Here is a 22,132-nt window from a genome sequence, read left to right on the forward strand (position 1 = left end):
AGAGTGCACCTCTAGTGCACGCATTTCCTCGTCATATTGGCACAATAGTGCGAGGTGCTGTCTTGCCTATAGGGTAGTCTCCGAGCAGGTACTAGCTGCGGTGGGTATGCTGCGAGTGTGGTTGCTTCTCGCCGTCTTCTACCTCTCGAGTGTGACATGTCGAGCGTGCCATGTCGGATGCAGTTGTTTTCGGACGACCGTTCGCTGTCAGAAGATAGGACTGACTTTCATGCCTTTGGTGTCGAACAAGACGACGACGCTGTGAGTATTGTATTGCTTGCTTGCAAGCTAGTGGCTCGATGGGCTGGGTTTACGCCTCGGTTATCATGTTTACTGTTATTGATGTTCTTTCTTCTCAAACATCCGTCAACTTTTCCGTCGCGTATCTGGTCGCTCTGCGTATTGTTATGACTGAAGTAGCGCCCGTTCTCTTAGTGCCTTTGCTCGTGCTGCCGGCGACTCCCACTCGCTCTGTACGTGGTATCCCCAGCGGCGTTTGTCAACAGTTTAGCGACTTTCTCCTATGTGTCTGCGGTGCCTTCTAACAGGTTTGCGGATGCTGCTGCAATTGTGCTGTGATAATGTGTAGGCAGGATAATCTGTGTTCATTTTGGCGTCAGCGTTTCCTCGCGCAACGTTTCGCCGCATATTCCGGAACTAGATGATTAGACTTGCAAAATTTCTCAGGAACTATCACAACTTCCGAGTGCGCGCCGCGTGCGAGGGCTGAACCAGCAACACGAGCTGTCGTCCCTAGGGCCAGTCCTGTTGCTTTGAATCGTTCCGCGAGATTGTTACAAACTTGATTGTAGAAAGGAAATGGTATTAGGTTTGTACAACGCGTTGAGCACCCTTGACCTAGTAAGACGTTCAGGTAAAGAAACCTTGGAAGTGTGGTGCTCATTGTTCTAGAGGCTATTACTGATAAGAGCTGTGCAGGTGTGTTATAAAGCGCGTTGTGCTCAAATCCTGTTTCTTTTGTATTGCGTTGCAGCGACTTGAGACAGAATCGCATCAGGAGTGTTCCCAGAGGGTACTTTGATGGATTCTCCGACCTCAACACGTTGTAAGTGTCTGACGTGCAGTACATTCGTGCAATGTAATTAGAGCGTGGTCAACAGAAGACTGTTGCGGTCGTCTGTTGAATCTCAGACGCACAGCTGGCAGAATACAGTCGGGTTTCATCTTACAGCCTGCACTAATCGAATCTGATGATGCGTCCGATATCGTGCTGCAGGTGTATTTGACCTGTCTTGTTGGAGTGTATGGTTTAGATTTTATGGACAGTACAATTGTTCAAAACAACCTTAGAGTCACGTGACACATGGAGTGTGGGATGCACTAAAAGTTTTAAATAGATTAATGGCAATATATTAATTATAGATTGTTTTTTATTTTTTGTGAAATGTTAATTATAGATTGTTTTCTATTTTTTTGTGAAATGTTAATTATAGATTGTTTTTTATTTGTTTGTTGCCCTTAGAGGGAACTATAGGGGTACAGTGTGAAAATAGGGAATTATTTTTTGGGGGAAGGGACATTCTTGTATAGTGTTACATGTCTAACTAAGTTTCTCCCCCACTGCACCCATTTTGCATGCAATTTTTTACAACCAACCTCCAAGGGAGTGTTGGTAAAGGCAGCTTAGGTTTTCTCTGGATAAAGCATGCTAGGAAGCACCTAAGTTCATGAAATTATCTGTTATGCCATTGGAAAAGCCATTATGTGCTAAGAGCAAGGTTTACACTATCATAAATGCATACTGATGGATAGATATATTTTGTCCAAACACGTTTCAACACCTCAACACTGGTGCAGTATTTGGTCGGACAAACAACACATTTGGTGGGACATTGTCCTATGTCTTACTGTTATTTTCCACACTGGCGGTATATGTGAAAGAAAATATAATATTATTGTATATTAATTTATAATTATTTAGTTAAATGCAATAAAATAATTGTTTTGACACTGATTTGTCCAGAATGCTTGATCGGAACAGGATTGACTACCTGGAGCCTGATGTGTTTCGAGGTTTGAAAAAGCTAAGATACTTGTGAGTAAGTTTGGTTCATAGGGAAGTGTGACCTTGATCTTGGTTTGTGTTGGAAGGTATTTATATAAGAATGATGTTCCATCTCTACATCCAGGAATGTTTAGAGGCATGACAGCATTAGAGCAGCTGTGAGTTTTCTAAGGAATAGACTGTATGTGGTGATTGTAGTAGAGTAATTAACCGAGGTTTTTTTTGTAGATATCTGTATAACAATAACATAACAATTTTGCGGGAAGGAGTGTTTGATGACCTGACAAGTTTGAAGAGACTGTGAGTTAGCTGTTGATGATTTTGTGATTTTTGTGTAACACTGTTGACTGTGATGTGGTGTGTGTCTGGCAGAAGTACTTGAGTTATTTGAACAACTTTTTATTAAGCACACCACACAATGTCACATGTATACCCACACAGGACACACATTCCACCTCACCCCCTACACACACATACACACACACACACACACACACACACACACACACACACACACACACACACACACACACACACACACACACGAGTAAATAGTAAACAGTAAGTGTCAGGAGCAGCCTTGTCTAGACCATTCCTCCTTAGCCTTATACCTGGGCTATGTGTACGTGCTAAGGAGAACTGGCACGAGAACTGTGAGCCTAGTCGCGTGTAGCCAGACTGTTCCCTTGTCACTATTCGTTTGGTGCTAAGGTGGTCTGGTAGGGTTTCTTTGATGTCCTGTTGTCCTGTTCCACTTTCCATCTAATGATGGGAACTTATTGATGACAGATATGGGCATGTATGCCAGTGATTACGGGAATGGAGGCATCTCCTTTGTACACTCAGTGGCTGTGTATTAGTTTGGTTTGCCTCTAGTGTAGCTGTTGCTAATGTTTCGGTGCAAGTTTGACCAGAAATGGTGCTGACTCATCATCTGCTTATGTAGAAACGGCGAACAGCTTGTTGTTGAAATTGTCTGCTCAAGACATTGCACTTCATACCAATAAGAATCCCAACAGTTTTGTCACTGTGGCTGACCTTCACCTTTTGTAGAATGTTTTTTCTCATGGTGGATGGCAGTATGAAGCTGTTAGAAAGCGGTGAGATGCTGTGTTTGACCTTGGATCAGTGAAGTGCAGTGCTGTCAGAAGACAAATTTCAATAGCAATCTGTTTGCCATTTATACATGTGATGAGTGGAGAACATGAGTCGGCACCACTTTTCTAGAAGTTGCACCAAGAAACCTTAGCAATGGCTGAAGTAGAGGCAAACCAGCCTAGGCTATAGGGTAAATCCATAATCACTGGCATTGCAAGCTCATATCAGTTCTGTCATCAATAGCGTAATAGTTCAGTTAGTCCTCATCATTCAATGGGGAGTGAAACAGCTCTACAGGACAACTTAAAAGGAAGCATACTTGACTGCCTTCTTGCCAAACAGATTCCTACTGTATTACCTTCGATGGGGAGTGAAACAGCTCTACAGGACAACTTAAAAGGAAGCATACTTGACTGCCTTCTTGCCAAACAGATTCCTACTGTATTACCTCACATACAAGGGCAGGGCTTCTATTAGATCATTTTGATATTATGTGACTTTGTACAGTGTGGCTAGGGAATAGGCTAGAAGCCATGAAATTCCCTGGAGGATCGCCAACGAAAACACCACTGATAGTTACACAGACCCTGAAATAGGCCACTTAGAGCCATAGCTGCCATTTTTGTCAAATTTGTCATGGCAAATGACTGGGCAATCTTTTCAGTGAGATTGGTCAGTGTAGTTTGGTCAGAATGGCTGGCTGTTATTCATGCTGTGGTTACAGTTCTGATGAAAGTTTGTGGCATTTGCATAATTGATGCACAAGAGCAGTTATAACTGAAAACTTATTTGTGGAGGAAGCAACCAAATTGAAATCAGAAATATGGCTATCAGTGATGTCTTCTTACATCTGCAATCCTGCATGGTTTCTACCATATTCTCTAACCACACTGTACAAAGGCACATAGTACCAAAATGTTCAAATAAGAGTCCTGTCCTTGTATGGGAGGTAATAGGGTAGATGGAAGCGCAGGGTTGTAGCCAGGACTTATGAAAACCATGTCCACAAATACTGTAGTGGTCAAACCCACATACTTTAGTAACCATGCCCACAAATACTCTACAAATACTCTGCTGTAGGTGATCTCCTCACTTCTTGGTCTATTTCCTGCTTTGTAGGATGGAACGTCTGGTCAGGGAGATTTCTGTATACGTCTTTAGTTAAATCACCTTGCTGCTTTCTCTCTAGTAGAGATAATTTACGAATAATTCGTGATGTTTCAGACACCTGCAAGGCTTGCTGTCAAGCAACTGTCACTTCTGAGTATCTGACACTCTCATTAGGATTAATTAAGCAAACAAGGTTAGAATTAATTGGATATTTACTGGTTAGGGTTATGGGTTATGGGTTAGGGTTATGGGTTATGGGTTATGGGTTAGGGTTAGGGTTAGGGTTAGGGTTAGGGTTAGGGTTATGGGTTAGGGTTAGGGTTAGGGTTAGGGTTAGGGTTAGGGTTAGGGTTAGGGTTAGGGTTAGGGTTAGGGTTAGGTTTAGGGTGTTTCTATAGTGACATCTGTTGCAGTCCTATGTAAACATGCTGCTTAGGCAGGAAACAACGTTCTACCTCACTGCTTCTCATTAGAGCAATGACAGTTGGAACCTCCCCATCGGTCTAGGAATGCTCCCAACTGTCAAAAATAACAGTAAAGATGGTTCTGGCTATGACCCTGGCTCAGCGGTCTGGCTACACAAGACTAAAATTTTATAGGTGTACTGTAAGCCTGCACTAGCAATCCGCTGGAGCCGGACCAGGTACTTCCAGGAGCATAGGCTTGTGATGCCAACTGAGGTTTTGGCACCTTACATGTCTCTCACGGGACTTCAGCGGCTGATGATCAAGTCGAGTCGAGTCGCAGCCAGTGGTTGTTCCCATCCTTGGTCAAAAACCAGGTACTTGTACTTGTGTATACTCCTGAGTTGAGAGAGATAATTGTATGTGAGTTTGTTGCTCAAGGCAGTGACGCCTGTGTTCATCCCAGACTTGAACTTGTGAAGTGAATGAAAGTCAGGGATATTTCCACCCTTCCAATTCAGCTCTCTAATGATTGAGCTACTGACACCACATGCAGACACACACAAACTCAAACACACACTGTTTTAGTAGAATTAGTCATTTATTTGTTAGGAATTGTATGCTCTCGTGTTTGTCTGTATGTTGCACGATTTTAAGTTTTCTTTTGCTGTAGACACTTGCAGAACAACCAGATAGAAACAATGTCATCGGGAGTGTTTCGGAATTTGACCAGTCTTCTTCATCTGTAAGCTTACAGTACAATCTAGTTCTGACCTGACAGTGTCTAACGTATATCTGATAGTCGATTAGAAGGCAACAACTTGGTGTGCGATTGCAAACTAACTTGGATTCGTGATTTTGCACTTCGCATAAAGAGTGCAACGATAAATTGCCATCTGCCGAAGCAGTTAACGGGACGGAGCGTTCTTTCTATTGCTCCAGAACTCTTTCGATGTGGTAATTCTTCATGCATCAGTATGAGTGATTTATAGTCATATCGTTTTGTTGCTCGTGTTTGTTGAAGGAGAACCAGTTATTATCAAGCCACCATCCAATACAAATGTATTGATGGGTTACCCGGTCACTTTGCTTTGTCGGGCTACTGGTAATCCAAAACCCGAGATCGTGTGGATGCATAACGACGTGGAACTTGTTGCGAACAACAGAATGCTCATTTTGGAAGACGGTTCATTGAGGATTCTACAAACTCAAGCGAGTGACGAGGGAATGTATCAGTGCAGGGCACTGAATTCTCGAGGCACAGTTACAGCAGTTGCTCGTATTACGTACATCAACGGCACCGAGAATCGTAATCATTTACAGTGATACGCTAGAGTCTAAGACAGTACACTAGATATCTTTTGTACTTTGCATTGTATGTCTGTCTCTTTGCTGACTTTGTCTTGAAGGATATTGTGTAACTCTTGTTACTTATGTGTTGTCTTTATAGTTTCTTAATTGTCATCTGCTGGCCTGATTGTTGTTTTTATTTTATTCGGCAATAGGACCTCCAGTTTTGACAATTGTGCCTCCGGCTTCTGCCGTTGTAAAAGTCAGTGACAGCATTGTTTTGCCTTGCTCCGCTGTCGGAAGTCCGAAGCCAGATATTGCATGGTTCAAAGGCTCGAGAAAGATTGCATCGAATAGCAGGCGCTATATCATCATGGAAACAGCACGGTCATCTGACTTGAAGATAGTAACTGCCATTGTGGAAGACGAAGGAAGCTATTTGTGCAGAGCATATAACAAGAAAGGATTTGTTTCTTCCAGGACGGCATTATATGTTCATGGTATACTGTTCACGTGTGTGTGTGTGTGTGTGTGTGTGTGTGTGTGTGTGTGTGTGTGTGTGTGTGTGTGTGTGTGCACATGCGTGCGTGTGTGCATGTGTGTGTGTGTGTGTCATGTATGTGAATTTATTTTTTTGTAGAGGCCCCATTATACACAACTTCTCCAAGTGACACAACATTGGCAATCGGACAAAATGCACAATTTCAGTGTCGAGTAAGTGGACGTCCAACACCAACCATAACCTGGACTCACAACGGTCGACATCTTCCCGTCCACAACCGACAGCGACTTTTTGCATCAGGTGATCTACTTATAACGAGTCTGAGACAAGAAGATGCTGGTGTATACACATGTGAAGCGTTAAACGCTGTTGCAAAGGAGTCTCAGAGTGCAAGGCTCATAATTCGAAGTAAGCAACTAGAAGCAAAAATATTTGTAATTATAATATTTTTTGCAACAACAGTCATGTCTGTATTAACTATCTTGTGATCGACAAGACTTTATTGTCTAATTTGTAACATTGTGCTCTGAGGCATGATGTGTTGCTTGCCAAATGCTTACAAGACCTTCCTTTCTTTAAAAAGCATTTAACCAGTGTGCGAAATAGTCTTTGACTGACCACCGGACATCATGTCCTGTCAATTTAAAATTTGCCGGACATTAGAAACGTCTGGTTGGACATTCAATCCTGGCAAATACTACTGTCACGTACAATTCATCATATATATTTTTATCAATATATTTTCTCTATTCTACTATAGTTTCCCAACACAACTATCTCACATTAACCAAAAAATATCTTTCCTACTGTCCACTACTGTACTAGTCTCTCTAAAACCATCTTAGAATTAGAAAGTCAAAGTTTGATGGACAACTGTTGATGGAGCTGTGAGGTGGCTTGGCTAACGGTCAGGTGGTTATGCAGTGCTGATTGTAGTGCAATTGACTTCAAAACTTCAAGGCTGTGAGACGACCAAAGACCGAAAGTTTTAACCACAATTGTTATATACATTCTTGTCAGGTTCAATCGACACCTGCTTGTGAGTAAAAGACCTTGCAACACCTTGAGGAGTGTAGCAATGACACATGCAAGCGAACATAATGGCAAAATGGCAAATGGATAAGGAGCTGCCGTTAAACGGTAATGCCCCCCAGCCAGATGGCTGGGTTCCTGTGCACTAAGCAGAGCTATGGGCCGTGCTAAGCAATCACCTGAAGCCTGGCCAGGTGCTCGCAGGAGCACTGACTGCGACACCGACTGTGGTGTGGACACCCGAAATCCCACCCGGACCTCAGTGGCTGATGGACTTCGTCGCAATTGGAGGCCTTTGCCACCTCAGTCAAAGACCAGGTACTCGTTTATACTCCTGAGTTGAGAGAGGCAATTGTGTTTTGTACCCAAGGAAATTATGCCATAGCTCGCCATCACTCTGACTTGAACCTGTAACCCTGCAAGGTTCCGGATGTAATCACTCCATAAGATGACTCTCTAACCAACTGAGCTATCGCAAGCGAACATGTACACACACTGATCCCACATCTTTTTTCCAACATCTGAGTCCACCACATTGGATATACAAGCACAAGGAACAAAGTGGTTTGGGTGGAGGCACCCCATTCAGATCTAGTTTATGGTTGTTTTAGTGGATCAATTCATGCATGTCTATGTATTTGTGTTGCCAAACCAAATCTCTTGGAATACACTGCACGAACAGGTTGACAAAAGACACTTGCCACTACAGCCAGCTTGATGTTGCATGCCTTTGCTAAAAGAGTCCTATGCATGCAAGTAGTACAACCCACCTGACAAATTACTAAAAAAAGTCTGACTAAAAAAGTGGCCATTGTTTGAGATAGCAATGAAGAGAGAGACAGACTTTCATCTCTTCCTTTACCGGTAGACTCTGCCCTGGCTACAAACACATCTGCGTAAAATTCTGCATGCCTGTTCAGTTCTTCAACTGTCGTACCCAGTGAGTTTTGGAAACGTCATCTTCATCCACATATGCGCCATAGCTCTAGACATGGAAACTGCAATCGTTCCAAGAACATGCCTGACGCTATGCTAGTGGCAGTTTTTAGTTCTGTGACTTTGTGCTATCCTATCAACCTAATCGTCTTCAGGTTCTTATAGCCCATACAGAAAACATTACACACAAGTATCTGTCCGTTGCATTTTTGTTGCGCACGCAACCCTCGTAGCCCCAGCGTGTGTACTTGAGCGCCCACATTTGGGATTTGACAAAATATACGTATAGCTATACGGTGTTGTACACGTACGGCAGGTGGCTGTTTGCGGTTGTTTCATGCGCGAACTCCAGAAGCTATGTTTGTTGGCATGACATTGGGAAGTGCGAGGATGTGGGTTGCTCATATGGAATTCCACACCTGACGCTACACCACCGGACAAAGTGTCTGGCGAAATCACGAAGCGGACAAATGCTTTGTTTGGTTGGTAAATGTTCGATGTCCAGCCGTTATTTCGCACACTGAGGTAGTTTACTGAATAGGTGAACTGGAGAACAAGAACCGGAGGGGCGCGATCCCACTCACACTTCTTCACACGCCTTAAAGTTGTCTAGGAGTTTCATTTATAATGCACTTTAAGATTGGTCCTCTTTGGAAGTGTGAATTGGTAATCCATTGACAATGCCAGTCATACAGTAGTGTGACTGACATTGGGACTCTAAGGGTAGATTGTATGCGAATTAAGATCGCACTTGAAGGCAGACTGCTTCTGCAATCTCAATGTTTCAAGCAACTGCTAGGTCTAGTGTTCAACTGCCAGCGTTTCTTAGTTGGAAAGTATCTATATATAATTGTGCTAGCACAGCTTCTTCCTATCAGTCGAAGATTTTGACTGGCTCGCGTCTCTACTCGCCGGGGATCTCTCTTAGGGACTCGACTTGGTGGGCTTGTTCTATCACGTAAGTTTTTGAACCGTTTCTTCTAGAACTGAAAATGAGGGCATGTCGGAATGGTTGGGACTGACAGAACCAGAACTAAATTGAATGAGAAACCTGCTTTGTGAACCAGAACTGCTAACCGAAACAATGTGTAATGCCAACTAGAGCTTTATCAGTTACCGATCAGTCGACTACCAGAGCGACTTCAGCTAAGAGTGCCTCTTGTTGACCTTGTGGTGGATGCCAATTTTCCTTATATGGAGCGATAGAATGCACGAAGCTATCGGTATTGCTGTCTGCAAATAGTGGGCCATTATTCTTTCTGGGACTTTTGCAAAATGAAGTGTGTCAGTGTTAGCCTCAATTTTCTAGACCAGAGAGTGCCCGTCAGTTCTAGTAGTTCCAGCTCCTTGGACAGAACTGTCAAAATCAGTTTGAACAGTTCTAAATTGAATGCGAGTTTTAGCAGTCTAAACACACTCTCTGTGTGCTTGTTTTATGTTGGTATGTTACCTTATCAGTGGACGTACTATCATGACAGTAGCAATTAACTCTGAACGATTACTAATCTGAATAGTGTCAACTAATGTTTGTAGAATTTTATGTATTTTCAAAATTTTATTTGAACAGCATGTTGATTTTGCTTGTGTAATTTCTTATTTAGCTCGTTCGCCTCCAACATTTATCCAGCGACCTGCTGATACCATTGCTGTTGAAGGTCATACGGCGAAGCTTGTCTGTCGAACAAGTAGTGGTCCAAGAATTACATGGACACGCGACAATCACCAAGTGGCTGTGGCTGGTAGAATCTCTGTCACCGAAGTTGGTGCATTAATTATTACCTTGGTGGAGAAGGCTGATGAAGGAATATATGCTTGTTTTGCTTCGAACCAAGATGGTCACATCACAGCTAGTGCGAAGCTCACTGTGAAAGGTAAAGTGTGGTGTAATCTTTCTGTGATGATATGGTGTTATGAAGCAGAACAACAGACAGTATTGGCTGCCAGTTTTGTGTGATTGTCTTCGTCTTTAGTTCTTTTGTTGTGTGCACAGAAAAAGTGTGGGCATGGGCTAGTGACTACCAAGTTGTGGAATACATGTATTACAACTAGTTCTTTGTGAATGCATCATGTTGGTTTTCAAGCATTTTAGCAATCCTAGCTTTTTATTAATTTCTAAGTTAGGTACTATCGTTGTTAAATAAGTGCACAGTCCAGGATGGTAATGAACCACTGCTGCATTTGGTGGTTTTCTGTTAGTTGCCATGTTTAGTGGTGCACAATGCAAATCACATGGATAGCACTGGGTTTTCAAAAGGCTATGAAAATATTTGTTTTTTTTAACTGCCAACATTGAGGTGAAAACTAGTGAAGAGAATATTGCTTGAAAAGAATTAGTGGCAGCTAGTACAGTAGACATGCACAATGCTAAGCACTTGGATAACACCAGGTGTTTACAAGGCTATGACAGTATTTTCGTTTTGTACTGCCAATGTTTTGAGGTGAAAATTATAGCAAAGCATGTACTCAAAAAGACTTAGTGACAGTATAGAATTAGTGAGTACGGTACTGCAAGTAATGTAAGCTGTTGGATGCATGCAACACTTTTGAATGCAACATTTATTATATATAGTTAGCTGTTTGCAGCTGATTGACAGCTGCAGGTCAGGCTATTCATCACACTCTGCATGACAGCATAAACAAAGGTATAACAATGAAACCATGCAAGACAGGTGAAGTCATGGTATTTCTAACACACTTTCCTTGGAATGTTTCTCTCATTCTTTCCACGGAAAGCTTGTAGGATGAAAATTAACAGAAATACCATGGTTTTCCGTGCTTTATCTGACAGGGGTCTGAGTATGTGGGTTACATAGTGGACTTCCAAGCAACTCCTCAATTGTTATATGCACTAAAATTGTAGGCTTCTATTGCTTGAGGTGATGATGTATTGCTCTTGATTTGATTATTGAATTGCTAGGGGTGGCTTATGGGTCTACTACAGAACAGTGTTATGTCTGTTTTTGTTTGCCCTTTTGAGTAAGGAATGCAGAGCGATAGCTTCCATAAAGGTTAATTGAAAGAAATTGAAAGAAATTGAAGTCTTTCTGCATGGTCTTCGGAATACGAGTAGGGACAATCTGTAACCAGTTGCGGTCCAGCGTCTGTTTCTGTGTTCTGCTTGGTATCAGCGTCTTTTTTAGTATTCGTTTTGTTATCTCGCATTTGTATCCATACAACAAAAACTGCACATGCTCAAAGTGTCACATGATCATTACTATTCTATTTATTTCAATTGTTTGGTCCAGTGTCATGTCTAAATATTCAATCATAAAAAATTTAGTTGGTGTAGCCTAGGTTAGAACAGTTGTTGTTTTCTTTTTGTTGACATGTTGTCTTTGTTTAGGTGCAACGGATAAGTTTGCTGGTGATCAGTTTGTAGTAGACACTGTTGCCGAGGCTGAACGGGAGATTAATGAGGCAATTGCTGATAACATTGCTAAACTGACTAACAGCAATAGTCCTTCGGGTTTGCGTAAACTTCTAAGGTTTCCAAGTGAGAAAGCTCTGATTATTGCCAAAGCCAGCGAGTTTTTGGAGGCGTTTGTTAAGCTTATTCAAGACAAAGTTGTGTTCAATCTGACAGATTCGGAGGTGTCAGTTGTGAATCTGCTCTCTCCTCACCAGCTGGAGGTTTGTTTCAGTCAAGCATCTTAGTCATGGAAGGTCTATATTGTTGTACAGTGGCGTGGTCGAGTTGTTTTACTTTTTTGTTTGTTTGCGTTGCATGCCATCATGCAGCTACTCTTCTGCTTGTCTTTCTGTCATTTCTCTGTTGCTTGTTTTTTGATGTTGGTTGGTGGTGTCTGTGGGTGTATTCACATATTTCTTAGTATTCTTTCTTTGCAAATTAAGAGAAGCGGAATGCTGAGATTCTGCCACTGTCGTGGTGAAAGCTGTGAATGAAGATTGCTTGCTTGCACATCTGCATGCCTGTCCACCTGTATTTGTCAAGAAATAAACTTTTATGTACTAAGACTTTACAATTATTTGGAAAACAGTAAGTACAAACATGTGTTAAAGCAAGAATACATGTGTTATAGCCTTTTCACATAAGCTTCTTTCCAAGCCGAGCCAGCCTGTGTGAGAGAGCTGAGCCAACCCTGTTCATTGAAAAAGCAAGCCAGCTCACTTAGTGAATGTGTCTTTTACTATACGTGCTAGCTATGTACGATGACATGTACATTAAAAGTATCATGCTGCGGGAGAAAGTTTTGCTATGCGAGTATGACTTAATTGTAGTAGCATGAATGTTTTACTCCTATTCTTGATAAACTGCTGTCTTCTTTATCTTTCTGCTCCTTTTTCTCATCTTCATGTCTTGTTTATCATTTGTCAGTCCTGTCATTATTTGATCCATTGCATTCATTACATGTTCATTCATGTGGGTTGTTTATCCATCCAATTTGAAGAATGATCATGCAGCCTCACCAGTTCAGCTTACTCCAGGTACATCAGCACTCTCCCTGCCCTGTGCTGGCATGCTCTGGTATAGTTACTAGAATTAATCAAGCCAATGTTTGGGTAAACCCTAGCTATATAGGCATGTAGGAAAGTGCGGCAATACGGTAATATGCTTGTATTGTGTACACTGCAGTTGGTTTAGAATTGTAGTGATACTATAAGTTGTGCAGTGTGAGGCTGATTGTTGTTCTCATGTTTGTCATTTATAACGGGATGCTATCCAGGCACTGTAAAGCTTTCTTGTCATCTTGTATATGCCCCAAACACAGTGTTTTGATGCACGTCTTTGTGTTTCTGCTTGTCATCATTTAATGAAACCACATCGTTTTCAGAAATTAATTTTGCAAAGTGGATGTGAGATTCTGGAGGCTACTGGGTATACTGTTAACTCTTGGTTTGCTTGTTTAAATTGAAGAGGTTATTGGGTTTAGGTTTACTGCATTGTTGTAAACCATGTGTGTTTGTGTCTCACTATTTCCATATACCTGTAGCAGCTATATGTGTGGTTTAGATATCTCTCTGTCTTGCACGTGTTGATTGATTTGTGTATAGTTTTCGTTTCCGTGTTCATCATTTGCAGTCAATATTATGTAACTGATGTGGGATATATACTAATTGCTATCTTTAATTCAATGTCTTAGGTTATTGCCAACATGTCTGATTGCATGCTGTATCGAGAGCACGACATGTGCTCCAACTTTTGCTATCATAAAAAATACCGAACATTTGATGGAACGTGCAACAACTTGCAACATGGTCTTTGGGGAGCCGCTGTCACTCCTTTTAAGAGAGCATTAGAACCGATATATGAGAACAGATTGAATAGTCCGGTTGGCTGGAGTCAGAGTCAACAGGTAAGTAACGGTAATGCGTTTGGGCCTCCGTATCCTAGTCCACGAGTGGTCAGCACTGTAATCATCTCAACTAATCGTGTGACTCCGGATCCTGACTACACGCACATGCTGATGCAGTTTGGACAATTTCTAGATCATGACATCACACACTCGCCTACAAGTCCATCCGCTCGATGTGACGATCATTGCAATGCAACACAGTTCTGCTATCCAATTGCGATTCCACCCGGGGACAGAAGAATTACGGGTGATAAGAAGTGCATGTCATTCTCACGTTCAGCTGCCATGTGTGGAACCGGAGCAACATCTGTCTTTTTCGAGAGTGTGTCATCTCGTGAACAGATCAATCAGATCACAGCTTACATTGATGGCTCTATGGTGTATGGCTCAAGCACCAGCCAAGCATTAAAATTAAGGAATACAACAGCTGGCAAAGGATTGCTAAAGCAGGGACTGGAAACAGTGCCTGGAAAGCATCTTCTACCATTCAACGATGACGAATTTGTTGACTGTCTTCGTCCACTGAATGTGAAGAATCAGAAGCAAGTTCCCTGCTTTTTGGCTGGAGATCGCCGTGCTAATGAGCAAGTAGCATTGACAGCGTTACATACCATTTGGATGCGAGAGCACAACAGGATAGCTACAGTGCTGAGCGAGCTTAACCCTTACTGGGATGACGACAGACTGTTTCAGGAAGCAAGAAAGATAGTAGGGGCAGAACTTCAACACATTACGTACACAGAATTTCTTCCGAAAGTTCTTGGAAGTGAATCGATGAAGTCTCTCTCTGAGTACGTATCATACGACTTCGATCAGGATGCTTCTATTCTAAATGGCTTTGCAGCCGGTGCATATCGTTTTGGTCATGGGCTTATTCACCCAATCGTTCGTCGTCTAAATGCTTCATTTCAGTCAATACCCGAAGGAGATCTATCATTGCGACATGCTTTTTTTGCTCCATATCGCATTGTGGAGGAGGGTGGCATCGATCCGTTGCTTCGAGGCATGATAGCTTCAAGTGGAAAGCTGAACAGTCCATCGGAAGTGATTAATAATGAGCTTACAGAGCATTTGTTTTCTATGGCACATGAGGTAGCATTTGACCTTGGAGCTCTGAATATACAGCGAGGTCGTGACCATGGTCTTCCTTCGTACACAAGCTGGAGAGAATATTGTGGCTTGTCTGTGCCTGTTGGGTTTGATGAGTTGGACGGAGTTATAAGCAACAAGATCATACAAAAGAAGCTGAAAAGACTATATGGCATCCCGGCTAATATTGACATGTGGGTCGGTGGACTCGTCGAGGACCCATTACCACACGGTCGTGTTGGACCATTGTTTGCTTGCATTATTGGCGAACAGTTCAAAAGGATTCGCGCAGGTGATCGGTTTTGGTACGAGAACCCGTCAGTGTTTGAGCCCGCTCAGCTGGCAGAGATCAAAAAGACAACGTTGGCGCGTGTGATGTGTCAGAACAGCGATGGCATTGATCATATCCAACAAGATGTATTTTTAGTAGTCAATAATGAGAGACAATATGAGTTGTGCTCTTCATTGCCTCGTATTGATTTTCGCCACTGGACCGACTGCTCTAGGAGATCGTGTGTTTCAGAATCAGGTAAGATATCATCAGCTGCAATGATTGCACTATAGTGCGTGTATGAATATTGATAAGTAATGGCATGATGCAATGGGAGTTGTTTGTGTCTGAGAGTTGAGTAAAGAGGGAATCTTTGTTTGTAGGAGTGTGTCTGTAATTACCTGGTGGAGGTTAAGTTTACTTTTGGTTTCTTTGTTTGTTTATTTTTTGTTTGTTTTGTTAACAACATAACTCTAAATGCTATGGACTGATTTCATGGAATTTTCTTGAGGTCGTTCTTGGCTCAACAAAGTGGTTTACATGAGTATGCATTGTGGGCCAACTCAGGCTGCAGCATGCCCCAAAGCATTTACATGGAGGATTAACACAAAGCATTTTGAGAAACTGTCTTTGTTATTAGGTGTGCTTTTTGCAGATGTAACTTGAGACTATGAATCCCACTCACTCACCTCTACAGACATGATGGACTAAAATGTGTTACTCAGCCTTTCTTATTCTTGATTTTGAGCTTGAATGCTCCTATCACTGCAACAGCAGATGAAGTACAACATTTCGTGCTTGCTTCGTGCCATTTTCTAAAGAATGAGCATCGTGCGCAGTCTTTACATAGCGTTTGCAAGAGCATTTGTACCAAGGCCACCTTAGGCTGGCTTGGCACGTTTTGCTCTTGTGTACATGACGTTTGAAACTGAACTGACTCGTGCTGGCTCATGCTGGTCCAGGTGAAAGTGCAGGTGTAAACAGGAAATTTGTCTACAGTCTAACCTTGATCAATAAGAAAATTGGCACACATAATCAGAACGTACATTGAAACATCACTGAGATGTTGGAATGGTCTTTTGTGCGGATTTCAGCTTGCTGAATGAGATAAGATTACGTATTTCGATGTATGTAGGGAAATTTTGTATCGAGGAAATTCTGTATCTTGCCGCAGGCATGCACTCGTTTGAGTTTTTTTGGGAGAATGTCTGAGAAATCAAAGTGGGTGTAATCTGATAAAATATTTAATTGTAGTTGTAGCATGACATTGTAACAGTACATTTTTCCTTGAATGCACGTCATTTATCAGCTTGAAGTCTGCCACAATTTTACATCAGAGGTTTTGATTGATTTGTTGCTTTATAAAATGTGTCCAAAGTTGGACTGACATCTCTTTTTATTGTACACCGGTTGCTGTTTAGTTTTTAAAGCTGTTTGGTTTTGCCATAGCATTAGATACTTTTGCTGTGTATTTTTTTATGGAATAATGTTTTGATGCATTGGAAATGTATCATATTGTGATAATCATAGGCTGCTTAGCTGATGAATCGAAAGAGAGTCAACACTTCAGCAAGCGAAGCTCAGAGACAGTTATGTACCAGAGCAGTTCACATTCTGAAGTGGAGTCTCTGCTTCACGTGTTGGGCCAGTCACTGAAACCGGTTGGTATTCTTGAAGATCAGACTCGTGCTTTGACTAACAAGACAGCCGAAATGGAGCACACAATAGAAGTAATGGCTGAAGCAATTATCGTTCTGCAAGAAACTGTTACTGATCTCAAGGGAAAAGTAAGCAACAGTTATTAAATTTTTAATTCTATGTTTGTGTTTGTGATTGTGCTGATATTATATTGTGATTGTATTGATGTTTGTAGCTGGAGGAGAAAGAGAAATGTCATTTGGAAGGAAGAATATACAATAACAATCAGTCCTGGAATCCAGACAACTGCACACAGTGCAAGTGCCAGGTAATTGCAGAAATTGTTACTTTTGGGTTTTTGGTTGTAGGTAGTGTGGTGGTAGTTGTCAGGAGGCTATACTTACCAGTATTTATTTATGCAATAAGGTACAGCTCTCATGTTGCTATGCTAATACTTTTGGATCAGCATACTTAATGACAGACAATTTAGTTAAAGGAGAACTCTCACGATTTTCAAGTTGGGGTCAGATACAAGTCCCTTCCTTAAACCGACAATTCGAAGGGACATAGGTTCTGTGCACGACATCTTCACGGCAGGAGAAACGTTGAAAGAAAGGGGCATGTCGGGTAAGCGAGGTACATGACGTCATTGGTGCAAAGCCACATGCGCATGCCATTGGGTTAGATGCAGTTGCAGACGGATTCGAACACATATGTGTTGTTCTTTTCTGTCTGGTGTTCGACCTTACAGTTTCGAGCAAGTGTACGGACCTACTCAGCGTGACATCACCGCAGTTGAATACATTGACGGCCATGGCGGCAGACAGATCACCGGTGAAGATCTGTCTGATGAGAACGAAAATCGAGTTGGGAACACTGCTTGGTGCAGCTGCAACAGGTGTTCTGTAATGCCTAGCGTAGCTGAGTGCTTGTGCAGCCAGGAAGTGGACGAACTAGGGTATAGGGTGGAAGCTTCAGGACCTGATCTGTAATTATTACGCTGCATGAGAACTTTCTTGCTGTGTGTCTTAATGAAGACACTCTTCGAACAGCTGTAGTCTTAATGACCGATTGGCGACGAGATCCCATCAGAGAGCCACTAACTTCCAGGCGAGTAGCACCTAGATGAACTTGGACAGGCTTGTCTAGGTAAAATTTTCACGCAGGCTGCTGCGACTAACTGTGTACATGTAATTTACTTGCTGGGTGCAGAAGAGGCTGGGGAAGGGTATCAGACGCGTCATTCCAGCATGCGTTGTAGGACTCAAAGTGATCTGAACAAACGCAGCTGTTTTATGAGATAGGCGGATCCACCAGACGTAACTTTGCTAGCCATGATTCTAGCAAATCTGGCTTCTTGAGAGAGAGCCTGAAGAAGCTGACACCTGGCGATGTCGCTGCTGTTGTGGCTACAGCCAAAAGCAATGCAGTGGACCATTTCACGTCAAATAAGCCAGGTAGATAGCACGGCTTGTGCACGACACGTGGAGGTCATGCACCAACTGCGTCATCAACCACGCCTACGCTAACACTCCCTCTTTTTGCGGTGATTCTCCTACGTTACAGAAGCAGTGGAGGGAACTCAAAGTTTTCGAATGCAGTCAAGATATAAGAATCTTGTATCTGACCTCAACTTGAAAATCGCAGGAGTTCTCCTTTAAGTATAGTTAAAGATGTGCACTCCCAGTTGCACATAACTCACTTGAGCCGATCTCAAGTGGGGTAGCTTTTCTTTTGCATTGTAGCTATTGCATATAATGTGTGCAAGTGCTCTGGTAAGAAATTGATTCAATTACTAGTAAGCCTTTTGTAGGGCTGTCCAAAGGTTGCACGTGCAGAGTTCTATGGACGAAACTACTACAATTAACTCAGGCATCAAAATTGCTGGGCATGGCAGCAGTGTAAGCTTTAAACAATGCAAAATTTTGGTGCACACTGTGAACTGAGTGTGCTTGCTGACTAGAGTAGGTGCTACAGTGAACAAGACATGCGCTTTAATTTTTGGGCTATGTTCATAGAGCAAGGAATCCCAATCTGGCTCAAAATGTCAAGTGCTTGGCAAATTTTATCATAATGTCAATTTTGCATAATTGAGATTATGACTGGAAGTATTTCAAGAACTAAGGCCTATCAAGTATCGCAAAGTGCAATTTCTTACTGCAATGAAGTAACTCTAAAGCTGAGATTGGAAAGGTTGCTACTATTCATTGGAACAGATGTGCATTTACACTTTTTCTAAGGGGCCGTACGTATTTATCGACATCAACATTTTACAAAAACGAAAACGTAGTTTTTTTGTTTGCGGGTGGTGGTAAATGGCCGTTTTGTTCTCTAAACCAGAACTAGAAATGGCATTACGGACAACTTGACAGGTGCTTTGCAAGTACTCCTGAAGGAACAATAGAGTGTACAATGACCTTTGGAGAAACACTTATAATTGATTGTAGTCGGGACTTTGACATGTACAGGTCTTATTTGCAAGATGACAGTAAGGCAGCAACCATTTCTTGTCAGCAAAGAAGGCACTGTCGCTCGGCTTGCCATATATGCAAGACCCACGAATGACTATGAGAAGTTGGTGGAAGCATTGTGGGAGACGACGAATGCATTGTGTTAGGGACGGACGTCATGTAGTAACGGTAGATACATATCGAGATTATGTATAGATGGCATCACACTTTGAAAGTGCGGACATTGACTGTTTTGTTTTTGGTGGTGGTAGAGGGTCTGGGTAAAAATGAAAAGTTTTTGTTTTTGTAAAATGTCAATAAATACAGACGGCTGCTAAGCTTTTGAAATTTGCCCTCTCTGAGGCTACGGTGCGGACCCCAAGCATGAGACTCTAAAGCAGTTCAGAGATGAAGAGACATTGGATGAAGTAGAGCTTTCTGCCGAGTAAGAGGACGGTCTCTTCTTTACCAGTGGATATTGGATATTGATGAGCTGACAAAGGAGTTCATTTACAGTCTTCATCTCTCAGTCTGTGGATGACTTATGAGTTCTGCCACAGTTTTCTAGCAGCCTAGCGGCTGTGTAGTACAAAACTTTCTCACTTTTCAAACAACATGGAACATTGGAGTTGAATTCATTAAAATTAAATGTTAGCATGCTAAGTTTGTCATTTTTGAGCAAAACTGTTAAATTTAAGACGTTATATATTCTGGATTTGCACTACTGTACATGTGCAAAGCTATTTATGTGCTCTTTTTAATTTTATCCTTTTAGCCATCCTGGGGCATTTTTTGACTGGACTTCTCATGTAAAGTAGCTGGTGCTTGTGTTTGTGATATACAAATTTGTGTTTGTGGTTGTAGGATGGACAGATAACCTGTCATCAAGAAGAATGTCAACAACTCAACTGTGACAAACCATTGAGAGTTGGAAACGAGTGTTGTCCAGTTTGTCCATAGTTATGTGCCCGTTTGAGATTTCGATAACTATTTGCTAGGATGTTTGTTTCTTTACTCTATGCCTGGTGATTCTATTCAGCACATGTCACAGATTTACCTAATGCACCCAACAGAATTGAGAGTAATATACATAATACAGAAGACTGTACAATCCATAAACTTGTATCATGTGTACTAGTTGATTGACCTGCAAAAAATGGATTTGAGTTTGTGCATGTTGTCTATAATTCTGTTGGGTAAGTAGACTCATGGGCTCTGCGTGTATTAAGCACCTGCTAAAACATGTGGAGGGCATGGGGAGGAGGACTAGGTAGAGTCAGGTGACAGGTAGAGGATAGAGGTGGCAAGTGACCATTTGACAGAATTGGTGGTGGGTAACAACTAATAATTGCTGATGAATTCATTGATTGTTTCAATCTCTTGTAATCAAATTGAGGTAACTGATGAAGTCAGGTACACTAAATTTTGAAGTTGGAAATTAGTATTAAAATGAAAGTTTTTGAAACAACTTGTTGGTAACCCAGTTTGTACATGCAGTAACCGAGTTATTCAGTGGATTGAGCCAACTATGGTCAACTGAATTATGCCAGACATTTTGCTGCATGGCATACTAAAATATGAAACTGATGTTTCTGGTATTTCAAAGAGCTCTTCATCATGCAGAAACAGAAATAACAATTGGTCGACATGAGGTACACAACTTAGTAGTCGTTGCCCTAGAGAATCACGGATAATCTATGTAACCCCTACACATGTATTTTCTTGATCGATTATGAGACACATTGCTGTCCGCCATCAATTATGCTAGAAATCCCCATAATAATTTAGTCGATCTTAGAGCCAACAGTATACAGCAAGATATTTCATGAAGGATTAATGAAGGCTGTGCATTATTGGATCTTTTAATTTTGTCTGAAATTTAAAATGTTTTTGTGGGTGTCGGGGTTTTTTTGCTATTGATCGGCTTGAGTGCAGAAATTTTGTGCAAGCTGATAGCCTAGGAGGTTAATTATCGCACCAAATCTGTTTGCATAATGGCATGCAATTAACAGCCTTCCCTCTAGAGTACAGTAGAACTGCAGAGTGTTAAGAGTATAAATTGACCCTCAAAGCAATGATGTGGTGAAATTCTGATATTGTGAGTGTGTACAGCTGCCTCATTGATGGCTTGGTCACATCGTTGCAAGGTTTAGGTGCAAGATGTTCTCCCAGTTCATAGGGTCACTGTAAAGCATCAGTGTAAAAATTAAGGTTTACAATGTACAATTTAAATTCAAATTTTGAATCTTTAATTAAATTACTAGTTGTACGGTATCCGTAGACACCTCGTGTTCGTAAGTAACACCTCCAACGGAGTTTCAGACCGTCTACTGAAACGCCCAGTCCTATATAGACAATACGTATTTATTGAAACCCTAGCTGTCATGGAAGTAAACATGCAAACTTCCTAGTAGTTTAGATTACGTATATAGGCCTGGTGTAGGTAGTCGTCGTTTTGCGATCTTGATCAAGACAATTGAAATGTACAGTCTAGGTATGCACTCAGTTCGTTGTAACGACAGTGGTATGGTATTTACTGACATAGAAATTGATATCGGCAAACATTGACTATCAACAGTGTTAGATGCAGCACAGTGTAGTAAAAGATTGATTGTACTATGGAACGTTTGAATAGTTGACTGTAGGTGGCAGTCAACTCCTGAAGGTGTTTCTCGGTTGTCAAGTACACAGTCCCTAGCTACAATACAAAGGATGGGGTGACGGAAGTTCATGAAGCATTTTCTCCGCCGTTTGGTCACTTGCACGAATCGTTCTTAGACTCATCTGTAGTCGGACACGGAAACGATTTTTAAGGTAGGTCCTATCATGAAACGTGGTCGTGGGGAGGAGAAATTTGAGATTTGTGTGTACACACACACACACGCACACACACACGCCACACACACACACACACACACACACACACACACACACATACCAAAAACTCGATGGAGAGCCATATAGGACCACG

At 41.8% G+C, this 22,132-nt stretch overlaps 1 protein-coding gene across 1 annotated transcript; it reads left to right on the top strand.

Annotated features, from left to right (window-relative positions):
* Positions 1-37: 37 nt before the first annotated feature.
* On the top strand, positions 38-20,280 carry LOC134183750 (peroxidasin-like). The gene is made up of 16 exons (XM_062651342.1): positions 38-261; positions 995-1,066; positions 1,985-2,056; positions 2,113-2,184; positions 2,255-2,326; positions 5,312-5,383; positions 5,441-5,595; positions 5,663-5,947; positions 6,144-6,428; positions 6,569-6,838; positions 10,000-10,269; positions 11,742-12,028; positions 13,501-15,331; positions 16,604-16,860; positions 16,947-17,039; positions 20,026-20,280. Exons 1-16 carry the CDS (start codon positions 107-109, stop codon positions 20,119-20,121), a joined length of 4,344 nt encoding a protein of 1,447 aa, XP_062507326.1. The 5' UTR covers positions 38-106; the 3' UTR covers positions 20,122-20,280.
* Positions 20,281-22,132: the final 1,852 nt, after the last annotated feature.

This window comes from Corticium candelabrum, chromosome 8 (assembly GCF_963422355.1).
Source record: "Corticium candelabrum chromosome 8, ooCorCand1.1, whole genome shotgun sequence".
NCBI lineage: Eukaryota > Metazoa > Porifera > Homoscleromorpha > Homosclerophorida > Plakinidae > Corticium > Corticium candelabrum.

Excerpts from the sequence above, each read along its gene's own strand:
- LOC134183750 (XM_062651342.1), top strand. The coding sequence starts at position 107 with ATGCTGCGAGTGTGGTTGCTTCTCGCCGTCTTCTACCTCTCGAGTGTG. Across the intron at positions 1,067-1,984 it reads TTCTCCGACCTCAACACGTT|AATGCTTGATCGGAACAGGA; the intron begins GTAAGTGTCTGA and ends TGATTTGTCCAG. Across the intron at positions 2,327-5,311 it reads CTGACAAGTTTGAAGAGACT|ACACTTGCAGAACAACCAGA; the intron begins GTGAGTTAGCTG and ends CTTTTGCTGTAG.